At 37.9% G+C, this 16883-nt stretch overlaps 4 protein-coding genes across 9 annotated transcripts in view; 3 read left to right on the top strand and 1 right to left on the bottom strand.

Annotated features, from left to right (window-relative positions):
- spri (Src homology 2 domain-containing protein sprint) overlaps positions 1-16883 on the bottom strand; it is a 310137-nt gene that overhangs the window by 286217 nt on the left and 7037 nt on the right. The gene's annotated exons all lie outside the window — the stretch shown is intronic.
- Positions 245-1968, top strand: LOC116430639 (uncharacterized). The gene is made up of 5 exons (XM_031985085.2): positions 245-414; positions 538-652; positions 1023-1120; positions 1213-1333; positions 1789-1968. The coding sequence occupies exons 1-5, from the start codon at positions 373-375 to the stop codon at positions 1875-1877; spliced, it is 465 nt and encodes a 154-aa protein (XP_031840945.2). The 5' UTR covers positions 245-372; the 3' UTR covers positions 1878-1968.
- LOC116430632 (uncharacterized) lies at positions 6077-9066 on the top strand. Its single transcript, XM_031985057.2, has 5 exons — positions 6077-6243; positions 6390-6522; positions 7889-8001; positions 8113-8221; positions 8650-9066. The coding sequence occupies exons 1-5, from the start codon at positions 6163-6165 to the stop codon at positions 8724-8726; spliced, it is 513 nt and encodes a 170-aa protein (XP_031840917.1). The 5' UTR covers positions 6077-6162; the 3' UTR covers positions 8727-9066.
- LOC116430664 (uncharacterized) lies at positions 10505-12527 on the top strand. The gene is made up of 5 exons (XM_031985135.2): positions 10505-10675; positions 11219-11282; positions 11851-11942; positions 12099-12213; positions 12298-12527. The coding sequence occupies exons 1-5, from the start codon at positions 10625-10627 to the stop codon at positions 12402-12404; spliced, it is 429 nt and encodes a 142-aa protein (XP_031840995.1). The 5' UTR covers positions 10505-10624; the 3' UTR covers positions 12405-12527.

The following is a 16883-nucleotide window of genomic DNA, read 5'->3' on the forward strand; positions in this document are numbered from 1 at the left end:
TCCGCGGTTTAATAATAACCAAGCAATGCACGATTTTTAAAATAATCGAGATTCTCCACTTGTTGCGGTAAATATCGATACAGCTTCAAAGAATACCGTTTACCGCGGTTGACGTTAATCAATTCGAAAAGAATTGTTTTCCACTGAAAAATTTCGCTATATCGAATCATGCTCCTTCTATTTACTTTAATAACCCGCATAATGTTTCCGCTTGATTTATCGCGCAACGTTTACTTTTCGTGAATGTGACTACTCCGTGACATCAATTCGTCAACTTTAACCTCTCGTGCACGGGTATAAATAATGTGATTTGCTTGATCAATGTCAGTCGGTCAGTTACTGTCGTTTACTGAAAACGAGAGATAGAAGACCATGAAGTGCCTGGTGTTACTTGTGTTCGTCGCCTTTGCGGCGGTGAGAACATGACTTCAATATCAATATTTTGAATTTATATTTTTGCATTTATATTCTTGTCGACAGTTATTCAGCTTACGATCCCATCATATTAATTGCTTTCCTAAATTGTATTCTATTTAGGCCCAATTGTCGCCGCAAGAGCAGGTTGATAGTTTTTTAAGAAAAACAACTAGAGGATTTGATCTCTCACTGGACGAAGTGAAAGATTGCGTTAAAACTACGAATACCACAGAAGGTAAAGATTTCCCTAATTTCCGACGATTACACAGCTGATTATTGTTATTAATTATATAACGTAATCCTATGTATCAATTGTATAGACTTCAACGCTTCGTGTATATTTCTGAAAACATATATTTCACTTGAAACGTAACTCACGTTAGACACTTGGTTTTATGTGGCAAAATTCGAAAATTTAATAATTGATGTTGCAAATTTGGTAGGAATACGAAATTAAAATACCTCCACTCCCTAATTCGTATGTTATTTCTCTTTATTTTATGTTGCTTGTAAGAAAACAGCATCGATATTTCATGAGAATATTATAAACATATTTTAAGAAAGTGGAGAAAGTATGAAATACTTTAATACCGTATTTTTTATAGAGGATCTACTATACGCGTCCGACTTGCAACATGACGCCTTGAAGAGATTCAAGAGGATCTCTTGCTTCTTGACGTGTGGTTTTAAAAAGGCCGGAACGGTGAGTGTGTCGATCTACATATAAATAGAACGAGAAGACCAGTGAGCATGACCGATTATAAAGAAATGTAACTCTTGAATCGATCGTTGCAGTTTGTCGGAATGAAGGTAAACGTACCGAAAGTGATGGAAGATATCGCGAAAAATGGGGCACCCTTACCACCGGATAAGGAAAAGAGGCTCCGCGATGATTTAAATGCTTGCAATGCAGAAGGTATTTATTATAATCATATACTCGATCAAAAGACCAATAAAACTCTTCTATAAAGATAAATCTGTACACAGTGAGTTATGGAAATTAGGATGAGACAACAGTTTTTCCTTTTCATTTAGAATCTAATCACTACTCAGTTAACGCATTTTCTCTTACGCAAGATATTTTTTATTTAATTTGAATTTATTTTTTAAGAAATATATGTATTTGCTCGCGTTACAGACAGTTAAACAAGTAAAATATGGTAAAATTGTTCAAAAAGAAAACTGTCTTAAGTTATATTGAATCTTTTGTGACACTTACGGACACTCAATGAAAGCGTGGAAAATTCCATTTTTATTTTATTTCCGTTGTTAAAGACTGGTTACACACGCAGTTTCAGAAAATACGAAAAACGTGAAAGATGACGAACCGTTATGCGAAATTACACTTGTTTCGTATTCTTTTCGTTTCAGTGACAGAAGCGAATGACGAGTGCGCTGCGGCCTACCAACTCGTTGCATGCTTTATGAACAAGACCAGGCCAAACCGACAGCTGTTCTAATTTCCTTTTGATTTTCCCTTTTACAATTTTTGAAAACATACGGATGCTTCTGTAGGAGATTCTTCAATAAACTAGATCATAGACCAATCGACATCTTCTGTATCTTATCATTAATCTTACTAAACGCCCTACCGCAATTCGTGCACGAAAACGTATGTCAGACAATTCAACTGCAAGATGGTCCCAGTGTTGAAATAAATTGAAAAAAGAAATTGTGAAACGAATTATGTCACTCCAATTACTCAATCCATCCAACGTTAAACAAATCATTTTTCATATAAATAGATTACGCAAAATCGAAGATCACGTAACCAAACGATTACGTAAAACCGAACTGCAACGACGAATGCAGAAAGAGAAAAAAGAACCGATAATGTGATTACCATAATATACAAAATCCGCTGGTATTGTAAATCGTCGTCTTTATTACGTATTAACTCGTCCGATTACTCGTCCGTGTAATCTCGTGCCTCTGTGTACAGTTTACATTTCTTTTCTGTTGTTATTAACGCGGTAATGGGTTCCCCGACCGAATGCAACTCGAATTAAAATTGAAATTAAAATATGACGAATACGAACGAACGGCCTCTCGATCGGCCATTTCGCCGGGGCGCGCCAGCTCCTCGACGGTTTTCGCTTAATTCGGCGCCGTGTCGAACAAAAGGTTTAGCCGTTTCGACGACGCTCGTTTGCATTAAGTGGCTTTATCCGACGCGCGTATCCCTCGCCGAATCTACATTTGACTTTGTAATTTCATTTATGTCGGATCGCGTATCCCGCCCAGTGCCCCGGAAACCGGGGAGACGGGCTCTGACCGATCCGTGATATTCCTGAACGTTTCCTGTCCCGATCTCGTTTCCCATCGCCCGGACCTCCTTCTTCTTCTTTTCGACACTGCCATCTCATACGAATTTAATAATAAAACTTTGTATGCGAATGCGTATAAAATTGAAATATCATACAAATGTTTATTGGATTAAAAAATTGGAAATTCGAATGTCAGTAAAATCTGTGTAGACTTGTAAGAATGAACAATGAAAATTTTAGGAAGGTTTTTATACGAATTGAAAAACAAATTGGAATTTTAATGAAACTCTTAGACGCGTGTAAGAATTAAAGATTCAAAGTTTCATAAAAGTCGTTGTACAAATTGAAAAATCAGAAATGGAAATTTCCATGAAATCGTTATACAAATTTCCACATCGAACGTTGAACTGTTAATAAAATCGATATGCAAATTGAACAATTAAAAATGAGAATTTTACCAGAATTCCTATACAAATTTGGAAATGAATTTTCTCCGAGTATCGTAGCAACTGAATTTCGAACTATAGATCGTTCTTCTGTGATTTAACTATTAAAACTACTCGCTTCCGATTTCAGATACTAGAGTCCCAACTCACCACTACAACATTCCTCGTCAAAGACTTGATCCCTTATTATACCAACGCGTAGCTAGAATTTCAACCGAATCGTTGTCAAACTATTGCAACGACGATTACATTACGAAAACGGAGACACAAAGTTCTGTACTCAAAAATAAATAAACATAAAAGGACTTCGTGTCTCCGTTCTTCGAAGACAATCGTCGTAAACCGCTTGTATTCAGTCTTATACGACCGCTCCGATGGAATCATCGAACGAAACGTTTTGGGGACGATGCTCTCGAACAAAATTTCACGAAAAATCGATTCTCCTCAGCTGGCTGGGTATACGTAACCCCTTAAAGACACGGTGTATTGGGTGCCGTGCGCGCCAATAAGCTGAAAATCAGTTTAGATCCCGCCGCGACGTTAGCGTTTAGCTCGCGTCCCGCGCCAAGCGACGTATAACTCTCTTACGATAATCGAATCGAGTTGTCTGGCTCTATAAAGGTTTCCGTGGATGCGCGTGTGTATACTGGGAACTCGCGGGGAGGAAACTCGCGTGTGCCGCGGTGAGAAGAATATCTATCCCGCGCGAGAACACCGGCTGGAAAGCGATAGCTCGTTTTGTAATCGAATTTTCACGCGCTCCAGGAACAGCATACTTATACGAGTCGGAGAGCATCACGATTCCGTCGACCGTAATTATGCCTACGCTTCCATTCGTCGAAACACGTTTCAATCGCGCGATTAACGCGTTGAACGCCGTACGATTTTATGAAGCGAAATACAAACCATGAATGGGATATTACTTTGCGCGATTGAATTGCTTCGTTGTTACCGCATTTTATTACTGTTACATTACTAGTATTATTGCTGTGTTATTGCTTATTCTTTAACACTGTTTCCCAAATTCTATCCGATTTCCCTTCTCGCCGATAAGAAAATGAAACCGAGCGTTTTCCTGGTACACGCGGCACACGAATAGCCGCAAATCTGGTTCAGCGAGCAATTAAAATCAATTACAATGAATCACAGCCGTTTCGAAAGCTAGCGGAACAACGATTGTTCGGCACGACACTTTCAAGAGCGAACCTTTTTATACATTTTACAGCGCGGAATCTTGTACGATTCGAAGAAAAGAACGAAACGCGAAGAAAGGAAGGGAATCGCAAGTTGTCGCAGAGGAAGCGTCGTCCATTCAACGCGCCGAACGACCGGCCATTATTGTCTGAATAGCTCCGATACCGCGGCGCTGATCGAACGTATCCGGAAATGCGGTTAATATAACTCCGCGGCGGTTGTTCCTGATAGGGACGCTGGAATTCTGGAATTCCGCGATGAAATTAGCGCCCATCAAATTCCACCGTGGGACCCGGTAAGTTATAGGTTCCCAGGACGAAAGGTCTTTCCGTTAAGGCGCGCGCGATAGCCACCAGCATCGAATAATTTGCAAATTATCGTTATAGTTCGCGACGAACTGTTTAAGCGTTTCAGTGCCAAGCGGCGCGGTCGCGCTTCGCTGTTACACCGTCTAAAAGCGCCACTTTGTGGGTTCGTAGAATAAAATTAACTTTACTTACTTGTCTTCCTTTTAATTATTTATTTTTATTTTCATTATTACCTGCTTGGAAATGGAAAAACGGAACGATCGCGCTATTTACCATCTTTTCATGTGAAAACGGAAAAGCGTAATTCAGTTTCCAAACTGAAACGAAATAAACGCGCCGTCCGGGTCATTTCGACCGGGTTTTTGCAAAAATCCGTGGCACTTAAACGGTTAAAGAGAGACATACACCACCTGGAGAATTATAGATAAACTTTAGGCATTTTTTTATAAACTATTAAGTGAAAACTGATTTTTTTCTCTGTGCGTTACAAGATGCTACAAAATGGCGAAGTTATTCGGTAGCTTCGGAACGCCTTTTCGTGAAACATCCATCGTTAGCCGACTCAATGATCCCAAACAACTGAAGTATTCGAAGACAGAAATTTTGGTAGATTTATAAATAGACATGTGTTATCTAATTTGTAACAGTGAAGAAATTTCTATGTAAATAGGAGCAGATCCGCACCTAGTGGAAACCCATAGAGATACAGTAAAGCATGTAGTTCCAGATAAGAAGATGAGGAACCAGAAGGAAAATAATATAATATTAATCATATGTTATAATATTAAATAAATACTAACATAGACCTAGCCCGACACGACTGACCAGCGCGACCTTCAGTTAGGAAAGAAAGGTGGTCCGTATAATACGGAAGTACCAAAATCTTCTCTTTAGAGGTACAGCGTGTTCTGCTTGAAACCGCGCGCTTAAACGTGACTCTTCTACTTCGAACGCCGAGAAGAATAATATAAAATATTAGCATTCGCAAAACACGTTCTTGTTTTCGTGATGCAACTTGTTTGCGTCACAACAATTTTTCCATGCTTATGCGCGCAATATAGTTGGATAATGGTTTTTCACTAACATGCCGGTCTCGGGGGTCGCGGGGTCAGAAGAATTCGCAGATACACGTAATGAAAATGAGAAGAAAATAAAAATAAGTCGCGTAATTTACGGTGTATTTCAGGAATGGTCATTTACGAGTAATTCCTTTGAAGGTAGGTCAACAATTATTATACTACAATTATTTTATATGTCATACTGTACACCTTATCATACTATTATACTGTATACTTTATACCTTATCATACTATTATACTAAAACCTTTTAAAGTTTTATTAAGAAATTTTTCAGATAAACGGTCACCTCGTTGCTGAATTTCCGCGAAACTTCGATTCTTAAAACGAAAAGTGCTCATCGATAAAAGAATCGGCATAGCGTGATTGTTCTACTTCTCTCGCTCCTATCCGATTTACCGTGAACTTTAACCACGCCACCGCGAATATAAGAATCGCGATGTTCTCTGCTCTATGTCAGTTGAACCGAGAATGAAGAAGAAATCGAGAATCATGAAATATCTACTGTTATTCGCGCTCACGGCTGCCGCAATGGTGAGTAACGGATTTACATCATTTTTCTAACGGTTCCTCCGGTTTGAATTCGAAACTGAATGCACCAGACGATTAATATTCGAAATTAATTGATGTCGAATCTTGAAACTTGACGATAATGCGATTCTGAAATTTGCATCTTTTAGGCAACTGAAGATGTAACTGAGAATGTAACTGAAACTGTAAGTAAAGACCGATTGGCTGAAAACTTCGCTAATGTGTTGGGAATGAACCAATCGGACGCTGAAATCTGCACTCGTCAGTGGAATACAACAAGTGGTAAGGATTTTATTCAAGTCACAATACCATGAGTAACACTAGAACTACCGAACAGTCAAATGAACTTTCTTGAAACTTTTCTGTAGAAACTCAAAGAATGCGTCTTATAGAGATTTCAGTTTGCGTATTACTAAATCAATTCCTGTGATAATTCCTCAGATAATTGTCGGTTGTCTTTTGAATAATTTCAAACACCAGAAATCAGAAATGCGTAATTTTGACTTGTCTGGTAGTTCTAGTGTTAAACATTCGTGCGAATTATGTGGTTCGTCTTATCGATGTTTTATGAGAAAAATGACTTGACGTAATTTGTTGGGGGTCGCGGTCTATCTCGTGAATGATTTAGAACTCGCGACCTAGCGAAAATATAGTGGACTGTATTTGTACAATTTAGCCGGTTTACAAGTTTTCGAAGTGTGTCTTTTCTAGTCGGTGGTTGCTATACGAATGCTTTTCGAACTCGCGAGTGCTTCTCAGCTCCCCCTTGGAATTTGCAATTGTCCACTGATTGGTTCTTCCAATTTTTGGGAAAGTCCAATCAGCGAACCTAAGTTAGAAGGTACCCCTTCCTTTACGCCCTCGGCGTGTTTCCTTGAGGAAGGGGTCGTGAGATTTTCCAAGGGGGGAGAGACTCGAGAATTCGGCGATGGTGGACGACGCATCTGGTCAACACCAGAGACGGTTTCCTGACCCTGCATCGGCCGCGGAAACCGTTGGGCGACCCATGGTTCTTGCTGACATGCTCAGGCCGTGAAGGTTTACAGCAGGGCAATAACTATTGAGACCAACGAAAAATGCGTGCAAGAAACTAAAGGTATCGACAAATGCTACGACAAAGAGTAAAAATTGTAAAGAGCGTACCATCCGGCGAGTGTCGTCTAGATGGCAAAAAAGAAACTAAATTTACGAATTCTCAAAAATAGCTGTGCTTCTAATCCCTGCCATAAACCCCGTACAAATCGGCCCGAACATAATTAGATGTACCAATTATTTACTATCACCTCTAGTCAGTTTCTTATTTATTTTTCTGCATTATTCATGGTTTATATAAGTTTATTGTTCATTCATTTTAATTATTATTACCTTTACTATTACTGGTATCTCTAGACAGATACTAGTAATATCCGAGTTATGCAATCACAGAAACATACTTCGTTAACCATTTCGTGAAAATTAGCAAAAGTTCACAATTAAAATTGTGATTAAAATTGTGATTGACAAAATTAGCATCATCACTTTAATCTTCCTCAGTTTAGTCGCATTCCCATTCTTTCAAACATACCTTCGAAAAAGAATCATTGCTGTTCCATTAGCGATTATTTCGCGTAAGTGGTTCGTTTAATTAAATTCTCACCCACTTTCGCAGATGACATTTTTTATATACAGCAAGTGTACGATAAGGAACGCGAGAACGATGATCCAGTACTCTTGAAGCGAATAAGCTGCGCGCTGCACTGTTGCTTCGAGAAGCAAGGATTGGTAAGTTCCTATCTCAGCTAGAAACAAATTTAATGCAGCGGAGAAAAGAGACGATAATTCGGTAATAACTACAGATTATCAACTAATAGATAACTTCTGTAATAATTACAGATTTTGGAAAGGGAGATACAGATAGCGAAGTTCAACGATCTCGATAGTAACTTAATCATTCCGCCAGAAGTGAATGCGCGCGATGTTATACGTACTTGCGAAGCACAAGGTATTTAGAACAATTACGTAATTCACCGCATTATCCTTTAACCTTTCACACATGAGAAATTCCTGGTTTCTTCCAATCCTTTCAAATTTTTTTCCCTGTATTGAAGATATTACTATAGATCACTGACAATTTACATCTTTTGACTTTGATTTTTTTACAAATATCTTCAATTCTATAAAGAAAAAGGGATAATTGAATACTCTATAAACACTAGTATACAGAAAGCATGTTTAAAGGGTTAATTAAAGGGGTTGACTGGAATTTCGCCATTTTTGAGGTCTCCTTTTAATTAATATAATCATCAAATATCAATTCATCCTACGGGTAATATCCTCTCTTTATGTGAGCTTCTAGTCATCAGTCAATTTATCATAAACAATTTATACATGAATCTAACCGATGACTATTTACTAATTTATTATTAACAGTGAAAGATATACCCGACAAGTGTCTTTTGACCTTCGAATTCGGCAAGTGCGCGATACGCCGATTCTACAGCCTGTAGAAGACATGACAACAACCATTCATCAATCAAACAAACTGGCCTGATTACTTCATAATACATACTTGCGTAACATCGATGATGCACGGGCTTACATCAAGAGACTGTAAAACGGTAATCGTTACAAATTAATGCGACACACTGACTAATGAATCCGATTCGCGAGAAAAAAACAGAAGAACAAGATGAATATTTAAACCTGTAAAATGCAAAATATTATATAGAATATTCAATGGAGAATCTGAGAATTCTTTAGTGAAGAATTTGAAAAATCGAAAAGCGGAAGTACTTTAGAATTCATTACTTTACAGCGCAATAAAGAAAAATAAATGTTCTGCGAAAATCTGTTATTTTATTTTAATGATACCACTATCAGTGCTTGTAAACGGTGACGATTCGCCGGAACTGGTTCTCTTGAAAACGAAACCGTGGACAAAAAGAATTCATATCGAAGTTTCGCTAATTTTTCCTTGTAAACTACGAATCGAAGACGATTCCAAAATGAAAGGATTAAAAACACACTAGCATCTTCTACGAATCATACAAATTTACTACGTAACTCGTCGAACGTACAATAATTGTTCGAAAATTGTTTTCTTAGATAGTGTCACATCATCGAGACATGTAAAAATTGCAATAAATTCTAGATGATTTTCTCGAATTGGACAATTATACTGTAATCATTATAGGTGTTTGGTAAGATCTCTGCATAGTTTATAGAATTTCTGCAACATCACTATCTTCTCGATCAATTTCTGTAGTACGACAAGATCTTGGTGACAATGTAGTTATTCTTTTATTGATGGAAAGCTCTATTGTTCAAATGAAAACTACTGCATTACATTGTCGACGCCTGTGATATTCACAGAATCGTTACCCAGCGAATTTTTGCAATGAATTAACGGATAATCGAAAATTACGGTTTCGTTGCGATTTGAGGAATCACCGAGACAATCGTACCCCGCGCAATTAATTTATACTTGATATTATTATTAATCCATTGTCTGGCGAAAAATTGAAACCAAATATCTGACGCATCGAAGAAATTGAAAATTTTGCATAAAGATCTGCTAACCAATTAAATCGGATAATCAGGACACAACAGTTATATTTGTTTAAATATACCCTTAAAAATTGCATTTAAGGAAAGATCAATCACCCAATTAAATCAACTAATCAAAGTTCCACTATAGCTCAATTTTTTCAATTCCATTTTCGAAAATTTTAAATTCCTCAAAGATCCGCTGCCCAATTGAATCAAATAATGAACGTTCTACTACAGTTTGATTTTTCTAATTACATTCTCAGAAATTTTAATTTCTTAAAGATCCGCCATCCAATTAAATCGAATAATCAAGATTCCACTGCAGTCCCTATTCCTTTAACCCCATTTATATATATCCGAATTTCCATAAAGATCTGCCGATCAGTTAAATCGGATAATCGACGCGGTTGATAACGCGCGGTTCTATTTCTTCGATTCGATTGTTTAGACCTCTGAATTCGCATAAAAGTCGACAGTCTGAAGATGAATATCTAGAGTAAGTATGTACTTGCTCCTGTTTTTCTTTTCAACAGTACTAATGCCGCTTATTAAAACGATGATTACCCAGTGTCACACATACTGCCAGCATCGGTAGAGCGCGAGCTTGAATAAACGATAGACGGCGCGCCATCTGATAAACCTGTACAATATTTCCGGAAAGTGTAATTACGTAAAATGATTATCATGACCGATTAAGCCTGCGTCTGGCCGTGTATTTTTCCAGGTATAAATACCGGGGTTCAAATCGTTGCGCGGTCAGTCGAAGGTGACGCATTCAACAAGGTGTACATCGTTCATCTTCTATTCTATATAGTGCAGCATCCTTTGTACCTATAAACTTTATAAAGGCATCGACATGAAAACTGCCGCCATCTTCCTGTGCGCCTTGTGCTTCGTGTCTTGCACGGTACAGAAATATTTCTAGTGTCTGTTCGTTGGGGGGATGACACAGTTAGATGTGAGGTGAACGAGAAATCTCTCGATCTTTTACGATTAAAAGTTTTCATAAAGGAGATTAGAATTAACTGAAATTATACTTACTGACGTTTATACGTTATTTCTGTATTACAATCAATTTTTTATCATGTTATACGTGCTCCTAAAAGTGAGACACACTAGAATTCTATTCAATATCTTTTTTCGTTCGGTTAAAATAGGGGAAACAGAAAGGAATCAGAATTATTACCATTATTTTTGTTAATTCTGTCCGTTGAGGTGAAGAGTTGAAATTTAATGGAAAATATATTTTGCCGCTGAATCATCGTGTGATCTGTCTGGACCCATTTGCTCGTAACCTGTTTTCGAGATTGATGTATTTCTGATAGACTAATTAGTAGGTTTTACCGCTAGAGCTTATGATTATCAAGTCGACAATTTTCTATTAATCGTTCTATCGATGATGGAAAATTCTTCGACAAGGAAGTAACCGATTAATCTTATTTTCATTCAGTTGGTTCGCGCCGATGAGTCTGAAATGTTGAATTCATGCTTCAAGAAGGAAGGTGTTACCTTCGGTGAGTGCAATGAAGTGATTTAATGACTAGATGATTAGTAGGAAGCAGTGTAAGCAATTTTTTATGCTAATTATGTTTATACTGGTAATTTAATCCATTTGCGCCCATAAGGGGAATATTCCGCATATAACCATCGCCACTTATCACCGGGCGCGGAATATTCCGTTTTCATCGTGTTTTTAAGAAATTTTACTACTGTTAATCACTGTGCAAATCTTTATGACCGTCGTTAACGGTAAGCACTTCTAATGTAAATTCAAATGTAAATTCTAAGTACAATCGAAAATAAAAAGCTATTGACACGCGGTAAAACAGGCTGACTGTCAATCAAACGTCTCGAATGTATGAAGTTGTTAGTGTATTTCAAGCCGTGATACAAATGAGTCAAAAATGTTGAGTGTAACTTAACTGACTACTGTTAACCATTACTGATCATTAAGTAACCACTAAGTAACAACTAAGTGATCAATACTGACCACTGCTAATGAGTGATTAAAGCAAATTTTACAATAGAAGTTTTAATCCACAATACAACCTTCATGGACCATTATTTACACTTTCCAATTAGCTGACATTAGTGAATTGTTGGGTGGCCAATCCGAGGAGGCAATCAAGAAGCGCGGTTGCATTGAAGCTTGCTACTTGCAGAAACTTGGCCTGGTTCGTATAAATTCATCCATTACGCTGCCAATCATTCGAAACCCTTTTTTGCATTTTCTCTTTAGTCTCTTAGCATTCTTAATCTTTCCCATCTTTGGCCACATCGAAATGAAAATTGAATTTCGAAAAGCGTGAAACTCAGATTTTTAATTTCAGATGACCGAAAACGTTATCAATATCGACAAAATGGACGCTATGGTAGACAAATTGCTGGACAACTACGAACACAAGGAGGAAGTGCGTAAAGGTCTGCACGAATGTGGCGACAAGGGTTTGTAAAATTGCTATTGTACAATTCAATCAAAATATCGTTATAACTATACATAGCGGAATTTTTTATAAATCTTTTGTTTAGCTGTTCCCAACGACGATCCGTGCGTGGTAGCCCAACGTTTCTCTGCCTGCGAATACGAGCATATTCAACTTGTTCTTCAGAGCATAATCGGTCACCTTGCCAAATAAGTGTCAGCCGATCGAACAAAGTATAGCCTTCGATGAAAATGGAAATACGTTGACCTCACGACACAACGGAATAATTTAACACAGCTGCGAATCGCACAATAAATATAACTGTCAAAATTCAAACTCAACGATCACGTTCCTTCTAGTATGCACCTCTCGCGTCCTGGATCAATCCCAAACGCTACAAGTGAATAATAAAAGAAGAATAGAAGAAGAGGACCTAAGCGATTTTACTTCATCATTACAGGTAAAGCTTCAATCAGAAGAGTGCGTGAAATGTATAAAATAATATAACTCCGAAGTAACTTTTATTATCACCGCAAGTTTTGCATAGGCAATAGAATTTTTATTTTCACGATATCACACCCAGTAATAAGAAAATTTATTTTTAACATGAAAAGTCACGGAGCCAATGAAACGATTCAACAATAAAATGACAAAAAGGTTCAAAAGGTGGTGTTAATCCATTGTCGAGTGAGTCATTCGTATTAGGCTTGACTCACACAGAAAGTTTCATAACCTTTTGAATTTCTTGTTTCAACGTGAGAGCTGCACAGTATTTAGAATCTTCGAAAATGGTGTCCTATGCTGGTGGACGTTCAACGCCCGACACCCGACGCGTCCGCGTGTGCACGCGCAGAGGAAGGCCGATGCACCGCGGCGGTGGCGCAGGGCCGCGATTGCACCGGCTTACGTGATATAGAACGGCGCACAACGGAGGTATTTCGCCTGCACACACCGGGCCCCATACATTATGCATACATTACGCTCGGTCCCGTACGTGTGTACACGACGCTCCCGTGCATACGCAGCATGATGTACAGGGTGTACCAGGTGTCGTGCTGCATTATTTACTATGGGAGCGGGCAGAGATACAAGTAGCGGCGCGGTAATGAACTGGAAATCAGAACAACTACCAGGGATTGCGTACCCCCGGTTCAAGGTCCTCGTCGTTTATTATTATTTTTCTCCCTTATGTGCGTAGTCATTCCGCCGTCGCGTCCTCGCGTTTCTCTCCCTTCCTTCCAGGGTCTTTACGAAGCCGACTATTTCGAGCGTATCGGGAGACTGTACTAGAACTATCCTCGAAAATGTTCCTTGTTTTGACGCAAAAGTTTCGACGATTTCTGCACGAGATTAGCGGAAAAATGTTCTTTCCTCGAAACAAATGACATCTGTTTTCAAGCTATTGTGTCGTGTGTAAAAGACATTTCTTCGGTTTAGCCGACGAACAGTCGAGAAAAGAAGAGAAAAAGAGTAATTTATTTGCAAGCCTGTAGTCTTGCACACTTTTAAGGTTGCAACGAGATTACAGATAATTTTGTTCGAGCACTTGTGCAAATGATATTTCAACGGGATCCGAGAATTCCAGAATACATCGAGAAACTGTACAATTATCTCGGAAAATGTTTCTCGCGTACGAATGTATACCCATATTTCATCGGATAATTTATTTGTAAGCTTGTATTTTAATCTTTTGAGGTTTCAACGTTTCAACGGAGCGCTGGAAAATTTCATTAACACGTTCATGAAAATGAAAATCCACCGAAACTTGAGACGCCCTTTTGAACATAAAATTTAGAATACCATAAATACGTTTTTCTCTTTTGTTGTGTTCGTTGAAACGTTCGAAAAATATAATTATCGTTCTAAAACTGGCTCGGTTTTAATTAACCTCTTGTCCTATGATTTATTTCTCAACTATGATCGATACAACTACTTTGACATTAATAATTATTAAGAAAAAGAATAAAATGATAAGCATATTCTATATCAATCTTTACTACAAAGTATAATAATTGATAACAGGAGAATAATATTTCATTTTAATTCGGAAGAATCAAGTAACATTCGTGCGCGTTCGATTCTGTTTAAAATCTCCACCGCGAGTCTGGACGTTATTGTAAGGCAAGAGTTTAAAAGAGAGAACCTTCTTATAAATATATCACAGAGGTACCTTACATACAAAATACCAAAAGCAAGTCGAAATTTTCGAACGAACTTCACACTGACAGAATACTTCCCCCTAATTTCACAAAAATTGCCACTTTCACAAATTCCTTGAACGAAATTCCCAAATTAGACACTTTGGGGATGATGCATTCTTACAGACGTACTTTCAAAAACCGACTCTCTGAATCTCTGTATTAAAAAAACCTATTAAAGGGATGCTGCAATGGGACGGAGCCGCCGCAAATAGGAACCGGCGGCTCGTTCGCTGAAGGGGTAGAAACGTGCCGAGTTCACGGCGAAAACGGCGACTAATAAACCTAACTGCCATAAACGCGAAGATCATTCCCAAAACTCCGGAACGGTAGCTCGCCGCGAAATTTCCGCCATAATAATTTGGCGGGGCTACAATTACGAGCGATCATAAAATTAAGGAACAGAGCGGGAAATGGAGGGAAATTTTGGCTGCGAGGCCTCGTCTTTTGTTTAACGTTTCTCCTGCGAACGACGTGACGCTTGGTCGAGGGTTGAAGGCGACGAACAGAAGGGAAACTGTCGCGCTACGTGACAATTTCTTGAGAAGTTTCGGCTGCGCAAACTCTCTTACACCCACTCGTTAAATACAATTAATTTGTAATTGTATTGTCTGCAGACTAAGGATCCATTGAGAGTAACACTGCGATATTAGCTGTTCTTTTCTAATTGTATTTTTTTACCCTTAACCCTTTATATGGAAATAGGAGCACCAGAATGAACACTGAAACATGGAAAATCCATATTCCGCGAGATTAACCCTTTGCATTCGAATGTTTTTTCGTTGGACGTATTCAGCATTTTTCTAATTTTGACAACTATTATAAATATAATATACGAACGAAGGAATAAAATTATTCTATTTCGATATTTCGTTTGTAATTATACGATTACATTACACGAACTTTGATATTGAATATTGAACTTAATAATAAAATTGAATAATTTTGCTGTACGAAACTAAGTAGCCTGTGAGTCGCCTGATGAGTGCAAAGTAAACTAAAAAGAATGGTAAATACAATGAAATAACATTAACTGTTTATAGATGTAATAAATATCATTGCCAGCATTCTATAAAGGGTTAAATGGTAGGATCTTCTCGGAGATGTCTGCTTCGTCGAGTACAGAATTATTGTTGAATTTTGAATTGGCAAAGACACTCTGCGTTTGTATGTATATTCCAGGCACGAGCTCGCATTGCTGATCTTTTTGTCAACTTCAGGAAGAAAATAAATGTCAACTGAAATTACTCCTCTGTCACACCTTAGAACACCCCTTTGATTACGGTATTTTAAACGGCCCGCCTTAAACATTACCATTAAGAAATGTCGTCCATCTGCTCGAGGGTTGATGCGTGATCGTAATACTTAATTCTAACTCGTGACCAGGTTTTCAATGTGCCTCAATGTTTTTTATATAATAACACCACAAAATTTTTGTCTGGAGAAAAATGAACGTTTCAGTGCACTGGAAATAGCGGGAAAATATCTGCTATAGAAAACAACTATATGTTAATATCAACATTATCTTCGAACAAGAGTTAACTACCACTTTGCAAAACAATTCATTGGTAACAAAGTTTATTCAAAATTTTGAATTCAATATATCTGCTTCAATATCTAATTGAAAGGTACTTCCTCTGAAACACCCTGTACAATCACCATAAACAAACGGTACTCTACTTACCGTTGTCATTATGGTTATTATTATTATCACCGTAAACTGTCTGGTTAGAGAATTGGCGAATAATTTTCGCAGTTCGTACTGTTAGAATCCTAAATACGTAGTCGCTGCGGACGGGAATCATTACCGGATATGCGCGCCGTTATCAACGCATTATCACCGTCTCTACGTCTTCAGCGATACGTCGAACAGCCAAGCGTATACTCCATTCGACCAATCTATATAGTCTTGCCTCAATTATAAATCGATGAAAATTTTCGTAAAATCACGCACATTTCGAAGAACAATTGAAAACACGTACGGAGAAATAGTCTATAGATCTATGGATTTTTAATGAAATTCTCTGAAAATTTCGTTTTTAACTATTCTATTAACCACCCAAATATCCGTGTTCGTTCAAGCTACAACGTTACAATGTTTCTGCACAGAATTTACTTTCAAGGCACAAATCGAGGTAGTAGTGTTAAAACAACAGAGATTCGGAACTTTATCAAATTCCCTCGTAAACATGAAACATACAGAAAAATATAGAAAAATGAATACTCGGATACTTGGTTATTAACATGAAGGTTTACCGTTCGCTCTCGATAATATTTGGCACTATAAACATTCATTATTTCCTGATGAGATGTCGACAGTATTATTTGCAACGAACATTAAGAGAAATCTTGCATAAATTAAGAGTTCACATGCTGATACCTTATGAAAAATTTAATATCGAAGTTTAAGTTTTGCAATTTCGCTATGCTGAATCAAATCGTGACTGACAGCCGCGGAATACCGCACTGTACAACGGTTCAAACGTAAAAATCA

This window comes from Nomia melanderi, chromosome 3 (assembly GCF_051020985.1).
Source record: "Nomia melanderi isolate GNS246 chromosome 3, iyNomMela1, whole genome shotgun sequence".
Classification (NCBI taxonomy): domain Eukaryota; kingdom Metazoa; phylum Arthropoda; class Insecta; order Hymenoptera; family Halictidae; genus Nomia; species Nomia melanderi.

What these genes read in the sequence shown, in the direction of transcription:
- LOC116430632 (XM_031985057.2), top strand. Translation starts at nt 6,163, where the DNA reads ATGTCAGTTGAACCGAGAATGAAGAAGAAATCGAGAATCATGAAATAT. An exon ending in TCAGTGGAATACAACAAGTG is followed by an intron (nt 6,523 to 7,888) that starts GTAAGGATTTTA and finishes CCACTTTCGCAG; the next exon opens with ATGACATTTTTTATATACAG. An exon ending in ACGTACTTGCGAAGCACAAG is followed by an intron (nt 8,222 to 8,649) that starts GTATTTAGAACA and finishes TATTATTAACAG; the next exon opens with TGAAAGATATACCCGACAAG.
- LOC116430639 (XM_031985085.2), top strand. Translation starts at nt 373, where the DNA reads ATGAAGTGCCTGGTGTTACTTGTGTTCGTCGCCTTTGCGGCG. An exon ending in AACTACGAATACCACAGAAG is followed by an intron (nt 653 to 1,022) that starts GTAAAGATTTCC and finishes TATTTTTTATAG; the next exon opens with AGGATCTACTATACGCGTCC. An exon ending in AAATGCTTGCAATGCAGAAG is followed by an intron (nt 1,334 to 1,788) that starts GTATTTATTATA and finishes TTTTCGTTTCAG; the next exon opens with TGACAGAAGCGAATGACGAG.
- LOC116430664 (XM_031985135.2), top strand. Translation starts at nt 10,625, where the DNA reads ATGAAAACTGCCGCCATCTTCCTGTGCGCCTTGTGCTTCGTGTCTTGC. An exon ending in TGTGCTTCGTGTCTTGCACG is followed by an intron (nt 10,676 to 11,218) that starts GTACAGAAATAT and finishes ATTTTCATTCAG; the next exon opens with TTGGTTCGCGCCGATGAGTC. An exon ending in GAAGGAAGGTGTTACCTTCG is followed by an intron (nt 11,283 to 11,850) that starts GTGAGTGCAATG and finishes CTTTCCAATTAG; the next exon opens with CTGACATTAGTGAATTGTTG.